At 43.4% G+C, this 24,741-nt stretch overlaps 1 protein-coding gene and 1 long non-coding RNA gene across 4 annotated transcripts in view; one reads left to right on the top strand and one right to left on the bottom strand.

Moving 5' to 3' along the window:
- LOC109515879 (uncharacterized) overlaps positions 1-4,863 on the top strand; it is a 19,845-nt gene extending 14,982 nt beyond the window's left edge. The window contains exon 3 of the long non-coding RNA XR_002168274.1: positions 4,743-4,863. This is a non-coding gene — a long non-coding RNA (uncharacterized LOC109515879). The remainder of the gene's footprint in view (positions 1-4,742) is intronic.
- The window catches only part of pcdh19 (protocadherin 19), a 69,170-nt gene extending 46,453 nt beyond the window's left edge, over positions 1-22,717 (bottom strand). The window contains exons 1-2 of one of the 3 annotated variants that reach the window (XM_019869947.1): positions 19,696-22,717; positions 16,870-17,002 (exon numbers count right to left, since the gene is read on the bottom strand). In XM_019869947.1, coding sequence (XP_019725506.1) covers positions 16,870-17,002; positions 19,696-21,827 — 2,265 coding nt within the window. In that variant the 5' untranslated portion in view covers positions 21,828-22,717. Of the gene's footprint in view, positions 1-16,656; positions 17,003-19,695 lie in introns of all 3 variants that reach the window. The other 2 variants (XM_019869945.1, XM_019869946.1) reach the window with 2 other exon arrangements.
- Positions 22,718-24,741: the final 2,024 nt, after the last annotated feature.

The raw sequence follows: 24,741 nt of genomic DNA, 5'->3' as shown, positions 1-24,741 counted from the left end.
ACACATACATACATACAAACATGGCGGCCAGGTAGTCGAGTGGTCGACTTCACAGTGCAGAGGTACCGGGTTCAATTCCAGCTCCGGCCTTCCTGTGTGGAGTTTGCACGTGCTCCCCGTGCTTGCGTGGGTTTTCTCCAGGTCCTCCGGTTTCCTCCCACATTCCAAAGACATGCATGGCAGGCTGATTGAACACTAAATTGTCCCTCGGTGTGAGTGTGAGTGTGAGTGTGAGTGTGAGAGCGAATGGTTGTTCGTTTCTGTGTGCCCTGCGATTGGCTTGCAACCGGTTCAGGGTGTCCCCCGCCTACTGCCCGATATATATATGCATATATATCGGATTCTCTTGCTAATTCACTTGTGGAAAACACTAAAGAATTCAGTGACAAAGTTAGACATGTTTTTGCCGCATATTTCATATTTGGTCTTCACAAAAATGTAACACGCTTCCTGAGTTCTCTTCCTGAGAGGTTTAGCAGTAAGTTCCAACTTTAGAAACTTTCTGTTTCACCATGTGCTCTTTTAAACAAGGCAATTATAGTACCATAAATCATTAATCACACACCACTGGGAATTGATCTTCAAGAATGAACAACAAATGCCTCTTTTGGGGTGAGGCTTCAATAGCCCATTCCTACAGGAGAATGCAGAAATGAAAATGTGAGTCACAACATCTTATTTTGTCTTAATGCAGAGGACAGAACTGCCTGTTCAAGACTATCTGACACTCTCGAGAAATCATCTTTTTTCCCTTCCCTCCCCCTAGCCCTATCAAAAGATGTTACTGTGCAAAATGTCAGGGAGAGAGAGTGAGCGGGAAAAAGAGGCAAGAGAAGTAATCTCCATCTCCTTTCTGATCACAAGTGGAATAATTGGAAACCTCTTAGGCTCATTACACAAGTTGCCCGCCAGCCAAAAGATAGCTCCAGCTGCCCCTCTCCATTCATGTCGAAGCTTTGAAAAATATTGCTTTCTCCAGTAACAACTCTTCATGAGATGCAATGACAAGAGGTCCTATATTAAAGGGTGATGCCTTTTTTTTAAAGGGGAGATATAGCTTTCAACAAGCGCAGTCAAACATCAGTCAAAGGAGTGGAAAGAGGCTTAAAAACAAGAGAGATGACAAAGGCGGCTTGTTAACAATGAACCCTGTGACTGATCTGCTCTGTGCTGCTATCAAAACTATGTTTGTCATGATTATGATTCTAATTACTATTACTGTGTTACCCAGATTAACCTTAGCGGCGGCTTTAAATCACCTGCTCTGAAGGCAGGCCAGTCATGCCTATGAAGAACGGCGCCAATGTCCCCTCAGATAAATCCACTCTAATTAGCCGTGTGCATTACAGGGCCTATCTGCTGCGAATAATTAGAGCTACTGTAGCAAAGGTCATGCAAAACTATTTAGAGAGGATGCGGGCAGCATGGATAATATAATACAAAGGGGAGGGGGCGAGAGGATGGCATTCTTCTTCTTTGCCACCTTTGAGAGCTCCTTTTCAAATCGATTTAATTGCACGGTGAATCGCTGAACTCCTTTTGACACAAAAGCTACAGGGTGTGTCTTTATACCTTTGGAGGTGAGATCGCTGCCCCCACTCTCACCTCGTGGTTGCATCTGATAATTAGCTGCCGTCTAATGTGTTTGAGGTAACCCTTTAAGTCCCATTATTAATTGTGAAGGAACGAGGAGGTTTTGTTGCGCCAACCGCAAGCACGGCTTAATGAGCTGAGACAGAAACCATGAGGCTGGGGTAACAAGTCCCTCCGCCGAGGTGCCTCCATTTCGCCGCCAGCCTCACCTCCCCCGTGTGATTTTGGCAGTATTTTAACTCCCAGGCTGCCTCCCGAGATAAAAGCTCAGGGTTTTACGGGCGGCATCCGCAAGGAATTCAGTCACCTTGTCACCATTGCACCTCCGACAAAATAAGCAACAGCCTCACACTTACACAAGTATCTCAAGCAACACATCACCTTATGTGTGCTAGATCCGTGTCTGCTCACTGTTGTAAGCATCAAATGCAAATGAGAGGGTGAACTATTTCTTGCACACCGACTAAAACGTGCGCTCACATGTTTTTACAAATTTTTTATTTTGTGAGTTTGAATTTTCTCCAGCTCCTCCTACATTTCAAAAATATGCAAGCAAGGTTATGAAGATTAAATTGTCAACATGTGTGACTGGCTGTTTGTCTATCTCAACCTGCGATTTGCTAATCAGCTATGATAAGCCCATCCACAAACGTAATGAGGATAAGCCCAATATAAAAAGGATAGGATCTGGACCTTACTGGTGGGAAATCCATCAAGCTTTGACTCATCTTATGGTCAAATTACCATGGAGGACAAAATTATTCAGGTAGACTCAAAAAACATCCATGCAAAATGAATCTGAGTAACACCTGGTCAAATTACTGATCAATTTTGTCAGAATTTTGAGTTGAACATCATCAAAAAAGCCTAAAAAACCTATAGATTTCAAACTGCAAATATTACAATGGGGAAAGATCCGCCAGGTTACATATTATTTGAATCCCTCTCAAGCAAATCAAACGCTTTCCATGATGACTTGTCGGTGGCGCGTGCGTAGAGGGGGGGGGTCTGAAAATCTGTACCAAACTTGCCATTTTTATTCACTTATTAAAGTTATGGAAAGCATTATTTCTCACCGATACATAAGAACAGAGCATGGAGTTAATTTGGGGCATTTTAATTTTACACGTTTTACAATTAAGACAGTTAGGGTGTACCTGCCAACATCACCTGTACAGTTAATAAACCCATCCACTTTGAACATTAAACAAATTTCTATCCTATACGTTCCTGCCCGTGCAAGTAATTTCCTGACAGGGACAGTACAGCAGAAACCATGTAACACGGCTCCAGGAACTCAGTTGTCTATATGTGTGTCAATCAATGTGTGCTCATAAAGCCTATGTGAGCTCAAGCTGTGCTCACTGCTGGGTTCAGTGCACTCAAGTTCAACTGAGATGAACTTTGAAATTAGTCTTTGGAGCACTGTATTTGCTTTAGCTGCTTTGGTGGGATGTACAATGAATCAACACTCTTTTGGTAAGTGGAGCATTAGCTTAACTAACCAAAGAAAACAACGAAGTATATCTAATTGGGAGCATTTGTAGATTTTCATCCATCTGTTTTCTGAAGCGCTGGAGCCCATCCTACCTGACCTTGGGCGAGGATTGGTTGCCAGTCACTCACAGGCCACACCTATGTGCAGCTTTATGACTTCACTTGTCCAAAGAAACATATTTTGGGGATGTAGGAGGAATCCGGAGTCCGGGTGAAAATGTATGAAAATAACAGTAGACGTGCTAACCACTATTCTAACGTGCTGCCCATGACCACAAACTACCCATAAAAAGTAGATTTTTTTCCCCCCCAACAATTTCAGTGCATGTACAGAAGTAATATCATATATTCAAGAATATAGTCAATTTCTCTCAAGACAACAAAAAAGTTCTTTGACAGCAAAGCTAAACGTGAGCAAATTGGTTCATTTCTTTTCAATGCAGCTCTGATCAGTTTGTTACATGCTTTGATCATTGCTGCAGTTTTTCCAGCAGACTCCACTGTGGTGTTAATAAACCAGTGAAAGGCACACACCAAGCTCAACAGGACATCTCATTTTAGCCTCTTCAAGTCTGTTGAAAACCACTAAATGAAATTCACTTGGTTGGGTGGGAGTGGAAGCATATGCGTTTGTGTCTGTTGGTGTGTGAGGAGTGGGTGGGGTGGTTTAAAAACGGCAAATTGTGATTACCATTGATCTCATTTGTCAGATGCCTAATCTCTGACTCATCTCCACCCCGGCCACATCGGGTGACGCCGAAGCGCCTTCCCCCGCTTCATTAAATCCCAAACAAGTGTTGAGGGAAGCAGCGATAAACAGGCCCTTATCCTTTTAAAGACACTCCCGTAATCCGACTGTGGTGGGAGGAGGGAGGGGGCTTCATCCTTGAGAGATTTTGTCTGGATTAGAACTAGTCCCCCAAATTAAACCAAAAGTGTCTCTTTCCCCCATTTGCTGATGCAAACTGGGTGACTGGCTTCCTACCAGTGCTGCTAACAAGATACAAGATGGATGTCCAGAATTGGAAAAATGCTCTCGTTCAGCCAGCATACTTTAATTCTGACCGTTTAGCAATGCCCAGAGTGTCTTGCATACTTCATATACCTGATTCTATTTGCCAACCAGCTGAGCCTCACACAAGCTCCTCGAGCCAAGCTACCCCGTCCCCGTTAACACGACTTCCCATGGCAAAAACAAGGCCAAATCTGCAGCTTAGAGGCTCAAATAATCATCAGTGAGTAGTGTACAAATCAAAAGTCCAAACACCACAACCATGTTGTTTGTCCCCCATTGCTCTAGTTCTCCATTTTGTGTGCTCTCAAAGTAGGCGACCACGCATGAATATGGATCAGGGATGTTTTTATAATAACACATTCAGATGTTGGCGACTAGACAACACGAGGATTTCTACAGTAAATTGGACACAAACACGCGCTTGTCATGGCGATTTCTGGCCAATACTGGTGCCAACAGTTAGAAAGTAGGTTGTGAACAGCACAGCAGCGACCGAGAACACAATAAATATATGTGTTAAATGTTTTTGTGTTTCATTGGGTTTTTTTTCCTTTTAAGGTTATAATCCAAAGAAAAACAATTATATATATATATAATTTATTTATTTTATTTTTTTAACAACACAAGGACGTGTAAGGGCGGTCCAGTTGCCCAGTGGTTAGAATGTCGACCTCACAGTGTAGAGGTTGTGGGTTCGATCCCAGCTGCGGCCTCCATGTGTGGAGTTTGCATGTTTTCCCCGGGCCTGCTTGGGTTTTCTCCGGGTACTCCGGTTTCCCCCCACATTACAAAAACATGCATGGCAGGCTGACTGAACACTTCAAATTGTCCCTAGGTGTGAGTGTGAGCACAGATGATTGTTCGTCTCTGTGTGCCCTGAGATTGGCTGGCAACCGGTTCAGGGTGGCCCGCGCCTACTGCCCGAAGACGGCTGGGATAGGCTCCAGCACGCTCCGCGTCCCTTGTGAATATAAAGCGGTTCAGAAAATGGATGGATGGATGGATGGACAAGGACGTGTAAATTGACTATCAGTAAACACATTCCTTACCCATACACATACCCTCGAATAGGATTAACTGTATAAAAATAATTAAATAAATAAATAAATAAACTAAAATTAAAGGTATGATGGTAACTGCTACCATACGTGTGAGAAAATGCTCTCCCAGGAAGAAAATAATTAATAACACAAATTATATATTTTTTAAAAAAGTATTTTTCAGACAATCAGCCATTTTGGGATGCTAATATTAGCTTGCAGCAAACATGTTCAATACATTTTGGTTCGCCCTGATGCGTTTTTGTTAATTAGGCAAAACGAGGATTTGTAACTTTGTAATACTCATGACCATGAACAGGATAAGCGGTATAGAAAAGAGATGGATCTCCATGGTAGGAAAGTATGGTAGCACAACTGCTGGTTGAACATAATTGTCTGAAAACGCTCTATTTCGAAGTAAATATTAAACTTTAATGTGCATTTTTGACAATGAGGGACAACTGGCTTGTCAAATATTTCACAACAGTTTCATTTTCAGCATATTAACTTCAAATGGTTACCTTGAGCAATTTTGGGACCCTTAACATTATCTGACAGCTCAGCCTTGCCTTTCATGAAGCAATGTTCACTTGTAAAGCCCTGATTCCGACACGTGGTACAGTTTAGTTCACAGTTGGGTAAAACCTAATTAAGCTTGCATTTCCGTCTGCTATGTGAATAGCATTCATAGCCTTGCTATTGTTCATGAGTCAGGGTTCATGAATGCAGTCAAATAAATTACCATACGAAATGAATTTGTATAGCAGCTGGTACCAAAATTAAAGCGTACCAAAAAGTGACACTTTTTGCCGGATATCTTGGAACCGCTTCCAATGCAGAAAACATGATTCAAAATGATACAATGCCCACACTCAACAAGAGTTAACATAGCTCGGTGGTGACCTTCCTTCTTTGGTCGCCAAAGGAATCATCAACCTACATTATTAAAGCCCAGAGATTATAAAAGGAGGCTTTTTCTTAAAGGAGCACCGCAGCTCTACCTTTCTAACTGGAGCAAGGAGCAGCTCTCAGGTGGAACTAAAGAAGTTAGCGTGGAAAAAAGACGACACTTAAAGCCACCTTAGTGAGGCCAAGTGCTTTTCGTTCATTAAGTTGGCTGTCTGGGCTGTGCTATGTCAAACGTTGGATGTGAGGAGAGAGTCAAAATGCGTCAGCCCATTGTGCGCCACGGCCTGAATATTACTTCCTAATGCCGAAAGCGAGCCGCGTGAGGAGGCGGAGTCATTATCAATTTCAAAGCAAAGCAGTCATAACTATTATCATTAGTGGTGTTTTCATCCTCTGCATCTTCCTGAGCCCAGAAAGAGATGATATCATCTATTCCTGGCACACATTCCTGTCTTAGCAACTTGACCTGGTATTACTCAAGCAAAGAAATGGATTCTCATACCTCTTCAAGCTGCCATTGGGTGTAAATAATACGCCTAGGCCCTTTTCTGGAAACCTTTAATCCCAGGAACACTAGCCTGGGCAGAAAGCTGCATATCTGCGTGTGAATGCAAAAATGCAAAGCACTCTTTAATGGAAAGGTGAGACTTTCAAACAACAAATCCCTGACACCAAACATCAGCAAAATTCTCTCCCAGAGCCTTCATTGTGCTGCTTAATTCTTAATGTCATCTCGCAGCTCCTCCGCTTTATGTCAGGCTCAATCACACCGACTGCTCTGAGATTTGCACACATCATGAATGAGAATAGCAGCTAAACACACAGAGTGGTGGGGTGACAACGGCTGAGGGAGAAGTGATGAAGGAAGGGGATAACAGGGGTGATGGCGTCAGGTGTGGGTGGTGAGCACGGGAGAAAAAAATGGCAACCACACAGGGCAGAGGGAACGTGAGGCTTCCACACTCAGTCATAGCCCATTAGGCTGGCTGGCTGCAAGTGCTGCAGCTCATTACATGCTCCACCTCTGTTGTGTGGATTCACAATGCACAATTACGCCACCCCGCTGCTCCAACGGCCACGTCACCCTGCGCCTCTGAGGCAGCTGATTTCTGCCACCGCTACAGTCAAAACCTCCATATATTAGTCCCTGATGCAAATGCAGGTTTATGTCTTGAAACAAAAACACCATTTGAATGTTCTCAAATGAAATGAAGTGCCTCTGCACCACTGGAGCGAACAAAACAATGCAGCATTTGCCTGTCTGTTTGCGACTTCAGTGCCACTCTTTTAATACTTTCTTCTTACTCTTAAAAAGCATGAATAACCAGCCACAATAGCAGTGCCGTGGCAAAGCGCGACAGCATATCTTCAGTTGGATTTCTTCCACCCGTGCCGGCAAATTGTTTGACAAGTCTCCGTGCTTACTATTCTACAATAATGCATGCAGAAGTTGACATTTAATCTGATGGAGGGAAATGCTAACTAACATCTTCCCGTTACCTTCTTGTTTCAAGCTTCAGCAAAAAGGTCACTCTTCCCTGGTGTCAGAGCTGGTTGCTCGAGGAACTTTCCATTCACAGCAAGTATTAAATATGTGCCTGTGCCCCTTCGTTGTGGAAAACAAGTCATTAGACCATCCATCCATCCATTTTATAATCCGCTTTATCCTCATGAGGGTCGCGGGCATGCCGGAGTTTATCCCAGGTGTTTTCGGGCATTAGGCGGGATACACCCTGAACCGGTTGCCAGCCAATCGCAGGGCACTCAGAAACGAACAACCATCCGCGCTCACACTCACATCTAGGGACAATTTAAAGTGCTCCATTATCCTGCCATGCATGTTTTTGGAATGTGGGAGGAAACCGGAGAACCCGGAGAAAACCCACGCAGGCATAACACCTAACAAAGTGCTTTACTCCAGTTAACATAAAATAACCAAATAATATAACAAAATAATATAACACAACACATAACATAAGACGCCGACAAACATTTATAAATTCAATTCATGCATGTCATTTGTTTCTTTTTTGTCTTGAGTTTCTTAAAATCTGAAATAAAATGACCCACTGTTTATTTGGCAATATTAGAGGAGATTAATTCATGCGGAAATTGCAAAAAAATAATAATGAAAAAAAAAACACTGTACGGATTGCAAACCCATTCCTCCCTTGGCCATGTCAAATCTTTGGGTTTGTGTTTTTAAATATGCAAGCTGACCTTTTCTCCCTGACACAAATGTAGGCCATTCTCAGAGGCTACATCAAGGCCCATTACTGGAATATGAGCTATTTCTTTGTCCGTAATATCCTGCTTGAGTCATAAGTTTTCTTGAAAGCTTAATAAACCTTTGCAAGAAACAATGCTGATAATTATGCGCTTGATGGTAAACATTTGCATATTCATGTGCTCTGATGGGACTTGAGACAGTCCGGTGATTTCCATGAAAGGAAACACAATGTGGCATATTTATGTCTGAGAGTTTAATTTGAGAAATTAAAAGCGTGAGTGGGGCGGGTGAAAAAACGCCACTGGATACTCATTTAAATGGATAATTACGTCTATGCAGCATCGCTTGCGGGGCTTAACAAGGTGCGTAATGATGTCCTGTTCCCCAGTGATAAACATCAACACGATGTCCATTTCCTTCACTCCATTTAGCCTTCTCCAAATTACATGTGGACCCATCAACCTCGGTCCAAAGTTCTTGTAGCCTTACTTGTGTTCGCATCCACTAAAAGTCTTGAGAGAGATTCATGCTGCTGTGTCACTGACTCTGCAACAAATCCCTTTTTTATGATGTATAATACAGAACATGTTCACATTTTCCTCCTTTTCAGTGCTTTTGAACAAAGCTGGATAAAAAGTAGATGATTATGGTAACTACTTTGTGTCTGTTGAATAAGATATATTGCCACACACAGTGTAAAATCCACTTAAGCCACTATCCGCACTTCATGCCACCATCTGTGATACATTGAAGTCATATTTAGTAATCAATTCTACCATTCCACCATTAGAAATGTGACATTTTCTGCCATTGTGGTAGTTCGAAATGGTCAAGGAGTGAAAAAAAAAATGTGTCCTCAACTGAAGGCCAGGTTTTAGAGAAAGAAATAAATAGCAGCCTGTAGGGTGCAGACCTTTGCTTGGGCAGATAGGCAGACGGCTGGATGCATGGATAGACAGATAGACAGACAGTGAGAGAGATAGGTGTTGGTTATCATAGTTTCAAAAATGTCACTCATAGCAAGTTGCCAGTTGCCAAAATGTTACCAGAGGTCAGTTGCCAAAGTTGTCAAAAGTTAGTCAAAAAAATTATGAAAATACAAACAAAGCCAAAAATCTTCCCAACAGCTCATCATAAAAACTTACCAAAGTTGTCACCAATATCAGTTACCATAGTTTGCAAAAAATATGAATAGCAGCATTTTACCCTTAGTTAGTTAACAAAGGTGATAAAGCAAAGGCTATTCAACAAAAGAAAATACTAAATTATTTCCAAAGTTGGTTTATATCATACACAAAACTGTTGCTGACGTTTAGTTGCCAAATGCTACCAATAGTGTTACCAAAATGTATATGCCACACTTGACCAAAGGTTAAAATAACCAATAATGCTTCCAAAAAGTTTCCATACCTTCCAAAAATGTTAACAAAGATTACATAATGTGACCTTAAGTCAGTTACGAAAGTCACCCAAAATGTTACCAAAATATCCCCAAAGTTTAGTTGTCTAAAGTTAGTAAAAATATTTCTAAATTTATTTACCATTGTAACCAAAAATGCTACCAAAAGTTAGAAAAATGAACTCGGAGTGAACCTAGGTACTAAACAAATAAACACGAAACACACAAGTAATCTTCCAAGCTGAGATAAAAACATGTTTCACGTGCAAAATCATTGACTTTGTATCAATAGATTCATCTCCACTGTTCTTTGAGCCCTGAGAGCTGCATGTCACTTGCACACTTTTTTTTCTACGCCGCACCTGACTTTCCAACCTCAATAATTCCTCAACATCCACATGAAGGGCCGCACCGCTGTCGGGCTCTGACTGTGGAAGCGGTGCAACAGAAGAATTAGCTGTGTGTGTGCGGTGTGTGTGTGTGTGTGTGTGTGTGTGTGTGTGTGTGCGTGTGCTGTGTGTGTGTGTGTGTGTGTGTGTGTGTGTGTGTGTGTGTGTGTGTGTGCGTGTGCGTGTGTGTGTTTCCGTTTGTGTGAATGGAACCACGGCCAAACTCATTTAGAGAGGGCACTAAGTGCATCTCTGTCACCCACTGTTCATTCATTTCTGACGGCCGGGATTTTGTTCGGCCTTATAACCCTGACACTTGAAAAATAGTGCTGCCTTTCTCAAATCTCAGCCTTGAAATCAACTAAAATAATGAACAGGATCATTCACCAATCAATCAGGACACACTGAAGCTTTTTTTTTTTTTTTTCGATGGGGTGTTTGTGGGTGGACGATGAAACTCTTCTTTAAGTGGGAGGAGACTTAAAAGGCTGCTTCACAAACATTTGATAACAGCGTACACGCTAGTCGGAAAAAATGCAGTATCCCTTTGTTTGGTCAATGATTTGAGTGAACGTTGGGTTTTAAAAAGCTAATGGCTTGTTGAGGTAATAAGCAAAATGTATATATTTTTTCTCAGCCCATGAATGGGATGATAAGGTTGTTTTAAAATGCCAGTGAGAAATATTGAGCGAATAGGTATTGTTTCAATTTACAGTAATATAATGCCTAAAGCAGTATGAAGCACTGCTGAAGTAAACCATATATTCTCAATGACACTGCTCTAAAGTGCCGTGCAACACAGCATAACAGCCAACATTTACGGCTAAGCGTATAAGCATATAACAACTACAGTAACATTAAAAGGCCACTCTAAATGCAAGATCATTATGATGTCTGATTATTGACAATGCCTCTCCTTCCCAAGTCAGCCTCTATGATGTAAATGATAATGTCACAGCTCATGTTTCAAATAAAGGAGACAATCCATAGGAGATGTTTTGTGTCAGGGATTTGTGTGTGTGTGTGTGTGTGTGTGTGTGTGTGTGTGTGTGTGTGTGTGTGTTTGTGCGCGCGCGCAGATGTTTTTTCATCACAAATGTAGAAGGCCACCTGCAATGATGCGAATGATGGCAACACGTCTGCCTCTCGCTCAGTATGACATGTTTGGCTGTAGCTATGCATCTTGGTGTGATGCTGAGAATCTGTTATAATGTAGGCACCAGATTGTTCACATAATGAATGCCATGATATACAGTAGGAGCCAGGTAAACCATTTTTATTTTATCATAATCAATCGGTGAGAATGCAAAAGATAACAATAAAAATGTATATTATAATTGTACCTGCAGTATACACTACCTCATTATGTTTTCATTTACAAATGTGCCATCATATTTATGAAATCTATATAGATTGTGCTTATACATTAATTTGAGGTTTTGATGTTCAGTGTACATTATATTGAGTATACAGTGAAACTCCTCTAGAACGAAACCCACATGGGTGAAAATACCCCCTAATGTGAAAAAAATCTTCATGCATTAACACCGTTCCCATTCTCCTGCCCCCCATACGACGAAAAAAAACCCTGTTGCGTTATACGAAATCATTTTCTCTGCTCTAGCCTCGCGAACAGATTCACTACAATGAAGTCTAATCCAACAGCGACCTCTACTACTTCGTTCGGAAACGGCAACAGCAACCACCACACTGGTTTACACAGCTCCGAGTTTCCTGGACGCAACATACTCATAGCTGCTCTGCCATTGGCTTACCGAGCATCATCCTGGCCTCCGATTGGCCAAGAGGGACCTCACTGTCTATGTGTGTAGATACTGAAGCTAGATCCGTAGCATCCGATTAGCTGCTCAGAGTAAATTGCTTATGGCTCAACGGACATTCAAATAAACGAACGTTTCCTCGAATGCTTTACTTGTTATCATGCTAAAAACCTTACGCTAACTGGAGCGCTAATTAGAGAGAAGGCGAGTTTCGTTAGAGACAGTGAGATAGTGTAAAGAAAAGCCACCGGGTCCAGGAAGCATCTGTTATTGTTAGATTCAGACGCAGCATGAACGTTGCATTGCTAAAATGGCTACAAAACGGACCTTTGGATGTCAAGCAGCTAAGACAAGAAGCGCTCTGACGCTGGAAGAGAGGGTAAAAGTGATCAACGGAGGAAGCAAAATAAGGGACATAATCTAAGAAATTGATGGAAGCGAAAGTGAATGCTGATCGTAAATTTCGCAATTTCTTTCCCTTTTTTCTTTCTACACTAACTATATGAAGTATAAAATAAGTGTGTGCTCATACTTATGCACTATTGGAATAAAAATAGAGTACACATACGATTGTGTGTGTGTGTACACATACGTTTGTGTGTGTGTGTGTGTGTGTGTGTGTGTGTGTGTGTGTGCGCGCGTGTGTGTGTTTACATCTGAGATCAAATTTGCAACACTGAGAAACCCCCTGTTGTGAAAAATTTCTTGCTGCAAACATGATTTCGTTGTAGAGGAGTTTCATTGTATTAGGAGTCGAAGAGTGCGCTATCTAATAACTGGATAATTCAATCCAACGTGTATCTGGAATGAAATTGTGAGGATTGCAACTATGAAATGGTGCATAATGCCCGAGACCTGTATTGATTATCAGTCAGCTAGAGACGTCCTAGTTTCTGCCTCATTTGTCACTCTCTCTCATTAATTACCAGTATGAAATGGGGGCGGGGGGACCTGGCTGAGATGAATCAATACAGTTAGAATAACTTATCTTCCCACTATGTGCTCATTAACTGGAATCACAGGTGTAAGAAGCTTTTTAACATATTCATAAACACATTGTAGCCAAAGGCCATTCTTTTACTGTAATAATTGTCTTTTCCATGAAAGTGATAAACTATAATTAAACTATGGGAAAGACAGCCCTATGTTTGTGTGAGCATTCGCATCCAAAACATGCAGTTCCAACAGCGATGTCATAGCTGGCATGCTTAAAAACAATGGATGAGAGGGGATGTAGCAGTATATACTGTTTCATGTTCTCACCAGAGAGAATACAATATACACAACTGCAGGTATGAGGCCTTTAGGGAGACCTGTCACTGTCACCTGGTACTATCTTGGTCTGGTCTGTTGTTTGAGTCCAGGATGTGTATTTGTGTGATGTGGCAATCCTTTGTCTCAAGCAGGAAAATCTTTGTAACCAGCTGCAATGGCATGAGCAGGATGCTCACTGGCTCACATAAGCAAACAATTGAGTATTTAGTACTGTATGTGCATTGATCACAAGCAAAGACTGCGATGAATGCTTGTAGCGTCCACTGGCAAAACCAGATCAGACCACATAGCCACATGGTGACTGATCAAAAGGACATGAGTGGAAAATAACTGAACCATGGAGGGAGAACTTATAAACGATCACAATTTTTGACCATATTTTCCCACTGACTGAACATTCTTTTTAAAATGAGAACATATTGACTATTGACTTTGTTCATATCATTATTTTTTTCATTATTGACCATTTTATTATGTTTTCTGATTGGCCAAATACCCTTCCAAGTTCATTCACCAAAAGTTGACAAAATGTTACTCAAAGTAGGTACATAAAAAGTTACCAAAATGTTCGTTACTACAGTTTCCAAACATGGTGCCAAATGTCAGCATGTTGGTAAACAAAAGATTGCCTTTTTTCCCCCCAAATTTCAGTTAGCAGTTTTGAAAAACTGAAAAATAAAGTGACAAAAGTTTGTCACGAGGAGGTATCAAAAATGCATTAAAAAACTAGTTTCCAAAAATGTTCCTCAATATTAACACACTTTTGTCATGTTACCGAGCGAACGGTTGCCAAAACAAAAGCTCCTTTTGCACAGGGTGAGTGAATCATTATTACAGAAAGCAGCTATCCTAATCATGGAGGAGTGTCCAAAGGGAGAGGGCTGACTCAAGCGGTTTTCAGTTTAAGATGTCTCCTTATCATTTCTGATACATTCCAACGCTCTTTGCTAGCATTACAAATGGTGCTGCAATGATACCAACAGCATTTATTATTTAAGTGCAACATTTGTTTGTGCTGCGGGATTTCTGACGACGGCAGATGTCGCGGCGGGAAGGAGAGAAAACAACAGCAACTGTGCCGTCGAGGTAAACGCGGTCGAAGGTTAAAGCGCGGTCTTGCTGGCATTTCCAGACACGGGGGCTGGCTGGCTCAAAGAGATGCTTGTCAACTTCAGGAGAAGTGGCCGGCGATGAAGCCTGCGTGCTAAGCAGGCCCGGCCTCCATCAAGTCAATCGAGTGACTCCAAGACAACATTGGCCCAGGCACCTGGCACTGGCACTCATTCACCAGTCTTCACTCCTTTCGCTTGTCTCTGTTTGCCCTCACATGGCTCCATCAAGGCGGCTCAGAGCTTTGCATATAAGATTATCGGAATCAATCGAACCCAATTTGTCTAACTCTTTACTTTTTCATTAGGCCGGGCAAATCAAGACTCGGCTAATCCGGTAGCAAATGTGCTTTTATGGAATGATTAAGACACAGAGGAGGGATGCTTCAGGAGCTTGTGCGAATGCCTAGCCAGGTTGGTGTGTTTTTTGAGGGGGGATAAAGATTAAAGTTGCAGCCAGCTGACAACCATTTATCACAGTATTTCCCAACCTTATCGAGCCAAGGCCCGTTTTCCATTTGAAAACTCTCACAGCACACCACCCAACAAAAATGTCACTTATAAGTATGTGTAATAAACGGATGATGATCTCATCACGATTTTTCTCTGAGCCTGTTTAGTTGAAAAAAACACAACTATTCGTCTGTTCTATGAATGGCAAAATGTAGCTACAAAGTTAATTGTACGTTCTGCCATCTAGTGGAAGAGCATTTCACTGTACTGCCTGTCACTATATGTCAAAAAATTAACATTGAGGTAACCGTGAGGTAACATTTGATAAGCATTTTTAGAATTAATGTTGCCTAAAGATGGGATTATTCATCTGTATCACATTGTGTTTAGGCACCCTTTAATGGGAAAGTGACTCGTGTTGTGCTCATGTACAATAGTGGTAGGATGGAGCGAGACACAGTCTGTTGATTGGTTGACCAGAGATAAAGTGTTACAAAACACTCAAGGATTCAAAGCCATTTGTTTCTTGGTTATGAAAAACAAACTAGCTTTGAATCTTTTGCAAGCTGTGTCCCACTACTATGATGTCACACCAGTGATGTGCGAAATGTAGGTATCTCACAAACATACCGGTAATCTGTTTACAGAGCCAACATGGATATATTTATATATATGGGGTGAACCAAACTCTTCTGTACTATTTACTGGGAATGTGGTCGTAGTGGGTGACACTGTCGATCCGCCAAGCATCGCCAGGCATCATTACGTATTCTCTATCTTATTCATGCACTGCATAAGAACCAGCTCAGACAGGCCAAGTAAATCAGCATGCCTGTAAGTAGGTCTCGTTGACCTCTCCGGATCCATTGTTGCCGGAATATCTCTGGATCATCTGCTCAATATGCCAATATCCATCTGGAGTTTCTTGTTGTAAGACCCCAACACCCCATCTTCCTCTCCATGAATGTCAAAGAGCGATTGGAGTCATCAATTTCACCGCCCGGTAGTGCGTGTGGACGCAGAACCTTTCCTGGTGCTGCCTGTAGGAGTACCTGTTTCGCAACGTCCTCCGCAGACAAAGCAAAGACTTCCATATGCGGTCACTCACGGAACTGTTGCCTGCTCTCGCAGGATTTAGGAGAAGTGGGTCATGACAACGGAGAGGTGTGTTGCACAAGAAATCCAATGAAGCAGTTCATACATTGGAAAGTGTATGAAATAAAGATCAGCTGGTCTGCATACGCTGTCAGTTCAAATAGTTTTTGCCGTCAGACCTTCTCTGCTCTGCTGGAGCCGTGCATAGTATGTCAGGATAATTCAATGGCTGGCTGCACAGAGCAACCATGCACTCACACTGCACGCCCGCTCTGCCAAATGGACAGTGGGCAGGCAATTTAGGCAATGATTATTCTTTCCGCTCGCACCTGAAATTACACGTGATGGAGCTGATTAGCTGGATCGATAGATCATCGCTCAAAGAGGGTTCTCTTTTTGCAGCAGCGAAAGCACAAAAACAAGAAAATGTAAGAAGAAGGGCAAATCATTCCTTTCATCCAGCCTCCAGGTTGTGCTGGTCAAATACGTTTCGTGTCAGGTCAACTTCAATATCTCTTGAAATGCCTTGAACATTTCACTCAGACGGACTGACAAAATGGTCACACATGCCATTTCAAATAGCTTGACCTTCCATCAATGACGGGCAGACATTTCACTGACATCACCAGCTTTGCTGTGATGGCGTGCTAAATATCACCACAACTTGAGACGTGTTGAAATGTGTCAAATAGTGCCTTGCCGTCCCAATCAGACTATCAACGGATATCAGATGGGTCTTTCAGACACTTTGAGTGAAGACGGAAGTCTAACACCACTTGGGTTTTGGTGTTTGTTCACCCAAAATCAATCAGCTTTGCTCTGCGACCTTGTCGCCCAACATAGTCCAGAGCTACCGTGCGCGGTTTCTCACCTCTGGCAGTGGCATGCCGTTGATGATGAGGTCTGGCTGCTGGTGTGCCTGCCCGGTGAACGGGTGCTGATAGCCGTGGTTGGGTGCGGCATTGCGCGAGTTCTGGTTCTCCACGTTGAGGAAGGTGCTCTCGGAGCGCCTGCAGCCCAGTGGCAGGCTCTGCTGGTGGTAGTCGAAGTAGTTGAGCGAGGAGGTGAGTGACGAGCAACTCACCACGTTCATCTTGTCCGTCTCCTCGACATCGCGAGGCACCAGGCGGATGTCGTTCTTGTTCAGCTTCTTCTTCTTGCTCGACTTCTTCTGGTTGCCGTAGGAGTACTCAGCCACCCTACGCAAGTAGAAGAAACTGAACAGACTCAATAAAGCAGTGCTCTGTCTTGGCTTTCCCTTTGCACACAGTCAAATACGTGCTGCCACCATCATGCCGGCTACGATGACGTTTGGCTCCATGGGTGCCAAACAAATGCTAATTGCCTGTGTCCAGCGGTGGCAAGACCCACTTGAGGGACTCGGCACCCTGAGACAGCAAAGGAACTGACCTGTTTTTGTATGTCTGGATTTGCATGCTCAACATTGGACATGTCACAAACAGGCAAACAGTATGCAAACATGCCAAAAACCACAGATACAAACTCAACGCAGCACCACCGGTATGTGCAACCATATCCAAAGCACAGAAACCGCACTTTTTTTACTACCAAGCAAGCACACAAGCAATATGGAGTTGGTGGTGGGGCTGGATTTGTCGAGGGGATGGGGAGGAGGCGGCTGCATATTGAAATTCGTTTTTGGCTCTTTCTGTGTTTTCCACAGCCTCTAAGAGACAATTTAGACTGAAATAAGAGCAAATGAGCCTCAGACTTGTGCTATGTTTCATCAAAGGCTTCTCTGGGAGTGGGAAATAGAAAATTCTTCACACAGGCTTGCGGATTTCCACAGGAGAACAGATGCTATGTCCACATGTCACTCGACACAATTACTGCAAATAATTTGTTCTATTTTCTTTTCTTTGCGATCCTTTTAAACAAATTTTATAATCACTCTGTGGAGCATGATTTATATTGTTCAAATGCGAGTTGGTCCTCTCCAGTCGTGTGTGGAAAATCTGAGTGATACTCGCGTCTGATGTGACAATGGCCTCTGCATCTTCACTAAAACGCAGCTCTAATCCTCCCAACACTTCTACAATAGCGCAAGCGAAGAAGAAGCATTGTTTTTCCCTCACTTTTGTTTTTCTCTGAGACTGCATCTTGAAAAGAGCTACCACCACCCCCCTCCACCCCCATCCCTTGATTTAGAGGAAATAAAATGGGCAGCCGCAAACAAAGAGCAGAATGTTCTCCACCTTGTTTTCATTTATCATTTAGCATGCTGCCTTCCGCTTTGCGTTGCTTCCAAATGCAAATCGTGGTTTTCGAATCAGACGGGCTGGCTGAAAACAAGCAATCAATTGGAGATAACGGCTCCTCATAGTCAAGGTGGGAGACTGAGTAAGAAGGGCACACATCCCATCACTGCTGATTATAGCACCCAGTGGGGGCGGGGGGTGGGGGTGGGGGGTGTTTTAGAATCTGTAGCTGGTAATTGTTTCTACACTGAGCAATATTTTTAAATGAACAAGCACAATTTCGAACTCCAAAACCCTTTATATCAAGCTTCTGCCACAGTTGCATCCATCTGCAGTAAATCAGGCTTCAATTTAAAACACTTTGTCTAATGTTAACCTCTTCAAAGCTGCTAGGAAGAGGATTATATGCACTCAGCAGCTACAACATTAGGTCCACCCATACCATCGAGTGATCTCCAATGCATAAGCATAGATAATAATAAACATATATCGGACAGTGTCAATCAAAACTGAGCGTTATCAGCTTTGTCAGACATGTGAATATGCCTCTTGTAGACAAAACCCCTTTTATATTGTGTAGGTGTACCTAATGGTGTGTCCAGTGAGGATATTAAACCGGCCGATGCACAGCAACAAGTAAAATTAGTGAGGTACTATTTTAGAACGATGACAGGCCGAGTGCTTGAAAAAGAACGTCCAAACTTGACTTCCAATAATATTTGAAGCAAAATATGATTATGGCAGCAGGTGAAGTCTCAAATCCAATCTATATGTAAATGTATAATGTTAATGTGGCACCGGGGCTGATTGGAGATTGATGAACAAAAACACAGCGTTCGATGTGCAAAAAAAAAAAAAAACTAAAGAAGTGTCGGTTTCGAGTAAAATCATTAATTTTGTGACTTGTGTGCTATAGGTGTACCTAATGGTGTGTCCAGTGAGGATATTAAACCGGCCGATGCACAGCAACAAGTAAAATTAGTGAGGTACTATTTTAGAACGATGACAGGCCGAGTGCTTGAAAAAGAACGTCCAAACTTGACTTCCAATAATATTTGAAGCAAAATATGATTATGGCAGCAGGTGAAGTCTCAAATCCAATCTATATGTAAATGTATAATGTTAATGTGGCACCGGGGCTGATTGGAGATTGATGAACAAAAACACAGCGTTCGATGTGCAAAAAAAAAAAAAAAACTAATGATGTGTCGCTTCCGAGTAAATTCATTAATTTTGTGACTTGTGTGCTATTTATTTGAGCTCATCCAGACCACATTTGAAATTATTGGTGATTTGTTTAGCTTGTCCAAAATGATACCAAAATGAAAGGCGGGCTTCACCTGACCAACGCTATAATCATAGAAGATCATGGTAACTAGTATCGACCAAGCAGCCACGGTTATATAAGAAATGTCTGTGACTGTCACCAAATCAGCAGGGTGTGTTACTTGTCTGGCAACAAGCCCGCAAATTGAACATGACACACGTACTGATGAGCCAATTGGTCACAAAGGAAAGATTAAATCACTCAATCAGAAGCAACAATGCTCTTCAGATGGACTAATTTGATTTCAAAAGCAGCCTAAAACTACAACAAAGAAGAGAAATCTGCAGGCCCAGAATACTGCACAAGGGATTGCAACACACACACACACACACATACACGCGCACACATACAAGTGGGTCAGTACCTGCAGTTGTAGGTCCGGATTTCCTTGTTGTCCCTCTTGCACTTAACCGCCACAAAGATCATGGTGACAAAGAGGATGGCGGCGATGGAGCCCAGGGCGATGATGAAGATGAGGGACAGGTTGACGGGTCCGATGGATTCCTGCGCATTCAAGTCCGGCGACAGGTAAATCACGATGTAGGCCGAGGCAGACAGCGAGGGCTTGCCGTGATCCCGGGCCACCACTGTGATCTCGTAGGTGGATTTGGCGTTCTCACTGAACATGCGGGTGGAGTGCACCTCCCCGTTCACTTGGTCGATCTCGAAGAAGGCCCGGTCGCCCTCTGAGATGGTGTAGGTGAGCCGGCCGTTCTCGCCTTCATCGTAGTCGTCCGCCTTGACCTGGGTTACCATGTACCCAGCGCCGGCGTTCCTGGGGATTGACACCTCGGCGGTACCGTTCACCAGAGGCGGGTTGGTCATGACGGGCGTGTTGTCATTGACGTCCAGCACCACGATTCGCACGGTGGCATTGCTCGACAAAGACGGATTGCCGTTGTCTCGGGCGAGAACTTTAAAGTCAAAAGTCCTTGTGTACTCATGGTCAAAGGACCTCATGGAGTAAATGCGGCCCGAGGGGTTTATGCTCACGTATGTGTTAACGTCCATGTGCTTAATCTCACCAGGGACTATGGAGTAGGACACAGTTCCGTTCATGCCCAGGTCAGGGTCCTCTGCGGAAACCGCCAGCAGACAGGAGCCGGGCAGGTTGTTCTCCATCACCATCTCTTGGTAGTGCGGCTTGAGGAAATGCGGCGGGTTGTCGTTCTCATCCGCCACTTTGACCACCAGCGACTTGGTGGCACGCAGGGGAGGGACGCCGCTGTCCTCAGCCTGGATGGTCAGGTTATACGTGTCCTTCTGCTCGCGGTCCAGCCGACCGTCCACCAGGATGGTGGAGAAGCTCTCATACTCCTGCAGCCGGAAGGGGACGTTGCCCTGGAGCCGGCACTGAACCTTGCCGTTGGCCCCTGCATCCTTGTCGGAGACACGCACCAGGGCGATAACGTACCCGCGCTGCGCATTCTCACTCACCTCCACCATCTCTGTGTTGAGGGAGAGCAGGCTGATGACAGGCGGGTTGTCGTTGGTGTCCATCACATTGACGGTGACTTTGCAGTGTGCCGGTATGGAGTTGGGACCCAAATCTTTGGCCTGCACGTCAATCTCGTATATCTGAGCGGTCTCGTAATCCAGAATGCCATTGACGGTGATGATACCGGTCCGGGGATCAATTTTGAACGCATCTCTCGTTTTCTCGGTGACGTAACTGTTGAAGGAGTACACTACCTCTCCGTTGGTGCCCTCATCGGGATCTGTTGCATTTAAATCTATGACTAGTGTGTTGATTGGCGAGTTCTCCATGACATTAACAGTGTACACAGGCTCGTCAAAAACAGGGTTGTTGTCGTTGGAATCAATGACTTTGATGTTTAACTGAACCGCGCCTATTTTTGGCGGGTCTCCTCCGTCCTCCGCGCTGATCTCATAAGTGTAGTGGGACTGGGTCTCTCGGTCTAATGATTTTTGCACGACGAGCTCCGCAATTTTGGAGCCGTCCCCTCGCGTTTTAATCTCCAGTCCAAAAAGCTCGTTGGGGGTGATGGAGTAGGACTGCACTCCGAAGACGCCCGAGTCTGGATCGCTTGCCCCCTCCAGGGGAAACCTGGTCCCGGGGGACGCGTTTTCCGAGATCTCGATGTCAATGTGGCTCGTCGGGAACCTGGGCGCGTTGTCGTTCAAATCCTCGATTTCGACTTTGATGACGCAAATCTCCATCGAGTTGGACATCACCTCAAGAGAAATAATGCACTTGGGGTTCTGGCGGCACACTACATCCCGGTCGATCTTCATTTGCGTGGTAAGAATCCCGGCCGGGCTGAGTTCCACCCAGCGCGGCTCCGAATTGGAAATGACCCGCAAGTAGGGCGGCTGCGGCGCGATTTGGAATCCTTGTTTGAGTGCGTCCTTTGTCACGTTCCCAATCACAGAGCCGGGCTTCATCTCCTCATTTATTCCATATTTGAGGTTAATGACAGCCTCGGCGCCGACCCAAAACAAGAGCAGCAGCGCAATTACATGGATTAATTCCATTTCTTTCCGGACCTGTTGAGTTCACCTTAATGAAAATGCTTGATTACTCACTCACCTCCAAAATCATGTCAGGTATAAAATAACGTGTAGAGACAAATGTTTTTGGGCGGACGCACATTTGACATCTATCGGAGTAGTCCTCCCTGCAGCGTAAAGCTGCGAAGGGTGACGGCGGGGCTATGCACCGCGCACGGTGTCCGGGCAGGCTGCAGTGATTTAACCGTGCACGTCTTCATCCAAGTGCTGCTGTACATGTCCTTTCCGAGCAGAATTGTCTCACAGGAGCAAAGTGAATCATTGATCCAAAATTAAGGAAAAATCCAGCGAGAGGTAAGTCCCTCAAAATCAAAATAAATACATAATAAATGGCGCTCAAAAGTCCGTTCTTGATTCCTGCATATATTCTACTTAAATTCGAATGAAGTGCTCAAATATCTGCAAATTAAGCAACAGCTCAAGTCCTATTTGGGTCTCCTGCTCCAGGGATGTCTCGCCACATCAGCAAAGTCCAAGATCTGTTTTAATTCCAGCACTTCTTTTCCCTCTTACATTCCCTCCTCAAGTCTTGCGGATGCCACTTTCTCCCGCAAAGCACTTGGGAGAGGCGGGGGGTGAAAGCGCCAAATATCCACGTCATTCAAGAAATCCGTGACAAATTAAAAAGGGGAAAAAAAACACACACACACACACAAACAAACAAACGTAGCGCCTAAAATGCTAAACTGTTAAGCGAGTGCTCAGTGGAAGACCCAGCATCTCCTGTCATCCGAAGTAAAAGAACTCGGAGTCGGACATGCGCTCCTCTCGCTCCACTGACGCACACTGGCAGGCGCGCAGGAGCTCTACAGTCGGCGTTCAGTGCGTGCGGACCCGCAGTCCCCCCCACACCTCTCTCTTCAACTCCCCGCAGCCAATCAGGGGTTACACAGCCAGGGCTGGAGTCGCTTGTGGGTGGGGCAAAAAAAAAAAAAAAACATGCTCGACGGCCAGCAGATATATACCTGCTCCGCTCCGCTTTGCAATAACAACATGCATGCTCCAACATTGCTTTAATACTACAGCTACCTTTTTCCCCTTTCTTTCAATATTTAGGTACACCTGCACGGTCCAATGACAGCCAATACAAGTGAATTATGTAAAAATAACAATAACGTTCCTTTACTCTCATAATAACGCCGTTAATTTGCAACAATATTTAATAATACATTTCTTGTTTGCAGTATGATGGTCCGCCGCACCCTGTAACTAAAATAATACATGTGTTGTTCAAGTTCAATACTTATTTGACAGCGTTATATGTCTTGAACACAGATAGTGTATTGTACCTCCATTCCACTTCACATCTAAAAGAGAATTACTACTTCTTTCGCTCTTGATATTCCATTTTTAAATTTCTGTTTATTTGTTTGCTCGGGAGAGAGAGGTCTCATATCAATTGTTATCTATATCCTGCATGTTGAGAAAAAGTCCCAGAATAATTGATTTTCTAAGAAGTAATAAATATAGCCGACTTCCTGTGTCAGCACATCATATCACATCATGACCGACTATGCTTGAAACTAAGGCCCCCAAAAGAAGCAAACGTTGGGTTTCTCTTCAATAGGCTGTTACAGGAAAATACAAAGCAGTGCTGGATTATTAAGTCTCTGGTCATGCGATTGATTTTGGCGCTTTAGAGGCATGTAAAAAAATGACAAATCCAAATTCAGTGCAGGAGTCATATGCGTGAGATACCAACGCTGTCTCCTCTTAAGTCTGACTTTGAGGAGGTTAATGTCGAGTTCCCCTTCAGGCCACACGCGCACACGATCGAGGCAGACCATCTTCAAAGTCACAAGGGTGACACCTAGTGTACGCAGCTGCATGCATTGCAACTTCACCCTCTGCAGAGAGAAAAGAGAGGAAAGAGAAGACAGTCTTCCAAACCAAAGGAATAACAAAAGCACAATCAATTTTCCCTTGATATTGAAATGGCATAGGACAGTTGGAGCCCAATTAATGTGCTGTTCAAGATGTGATTGAGGACTGAGCCGCAGCCAATCATTGTTCATCAATCGTGGTGGAAGAAATCAAACAAGGCTTTGAAATACTGTATTGTATTGTAAAAATACAAACAAAGGTGCTATCATGAACTTATGCTTCAGTGTAGTCGATTTACACACAAAGGACATGTAATAGTGGAGGGTGTGGAACCATTGATTAACAACAAATGGATTTATGAATTGATTCAATTGTTATATTGATAATCGATGAATCGTTTTTTAAAATTATTGTCTAAATGCTGTAAAAAGTGACCAAACCAGTGACTGAATCTTAATTTATATTTCTACATGATCTGAACTGTCAATTTGAAATAATTTCATATTTTGGAATCATGAGATGGAAATTGAAACATGTATTTTTTCATCTGATCCATTAATTGAAGAAAAACTGATTATTTCAATAATCATTACTACAGCCCTATTTACAATATAACACATGTGAAGAAAATATGAAGACTGGCCCAGCTCTGTGCCGCAGACACAATGTGACATGAAATCCTCCCGTTGCCCAAAACACACAGGTATATAAACAGTATTTGTCTAATTTCTTCCACCACCTCAACAAACAAGCACGTATCAAAAGCAATTTGTTTGCTTCTCCATAACACTTTTCGAGATGTGTTGCTTTCGCACAAGAGAGAAAGGAGCACGCCGCAGGAATCTTGAAGCTCATAAATTCTTAACGTCAGCAAGTTAAACAACCGTACGCGGCGGTTGGGGACGTTCCTATTTCTTGATGGGGGGCGGTTCTGTGTGGAGAACACGGTGACATGGTTAAGATGTTTAGATGGCCATCTATGGCACTAACCCAGTGGCTTTGAGCTAATGAATGTAAGAACATGCACTAGTGCTAATATTGTGGCTATCTGATG

The sequence above is a fragment of the Hippocampus comes genome, unplaced genomic scaffold, assembly GCF_001891065.2.
Source record: "Hippocampus comes isolate QL1 unplaced genomic scaffold, H_comes_QL1_v1.1 scaffold9, whole genome shotgun sequence".
Classification (NCBI taxonomy): domain Eukaryota; kingdom Metazoa; phylum Chordata; class Actinopteri; order Syngnathiformes; family Syngnathidae; genus Hippocampus; species Hippocampus comes.
The sequence above is the reverse complement of the archived record's forward strand: the minus strand, read 5'-3'. Positions and strand labels throughout refer to the sequence as shown.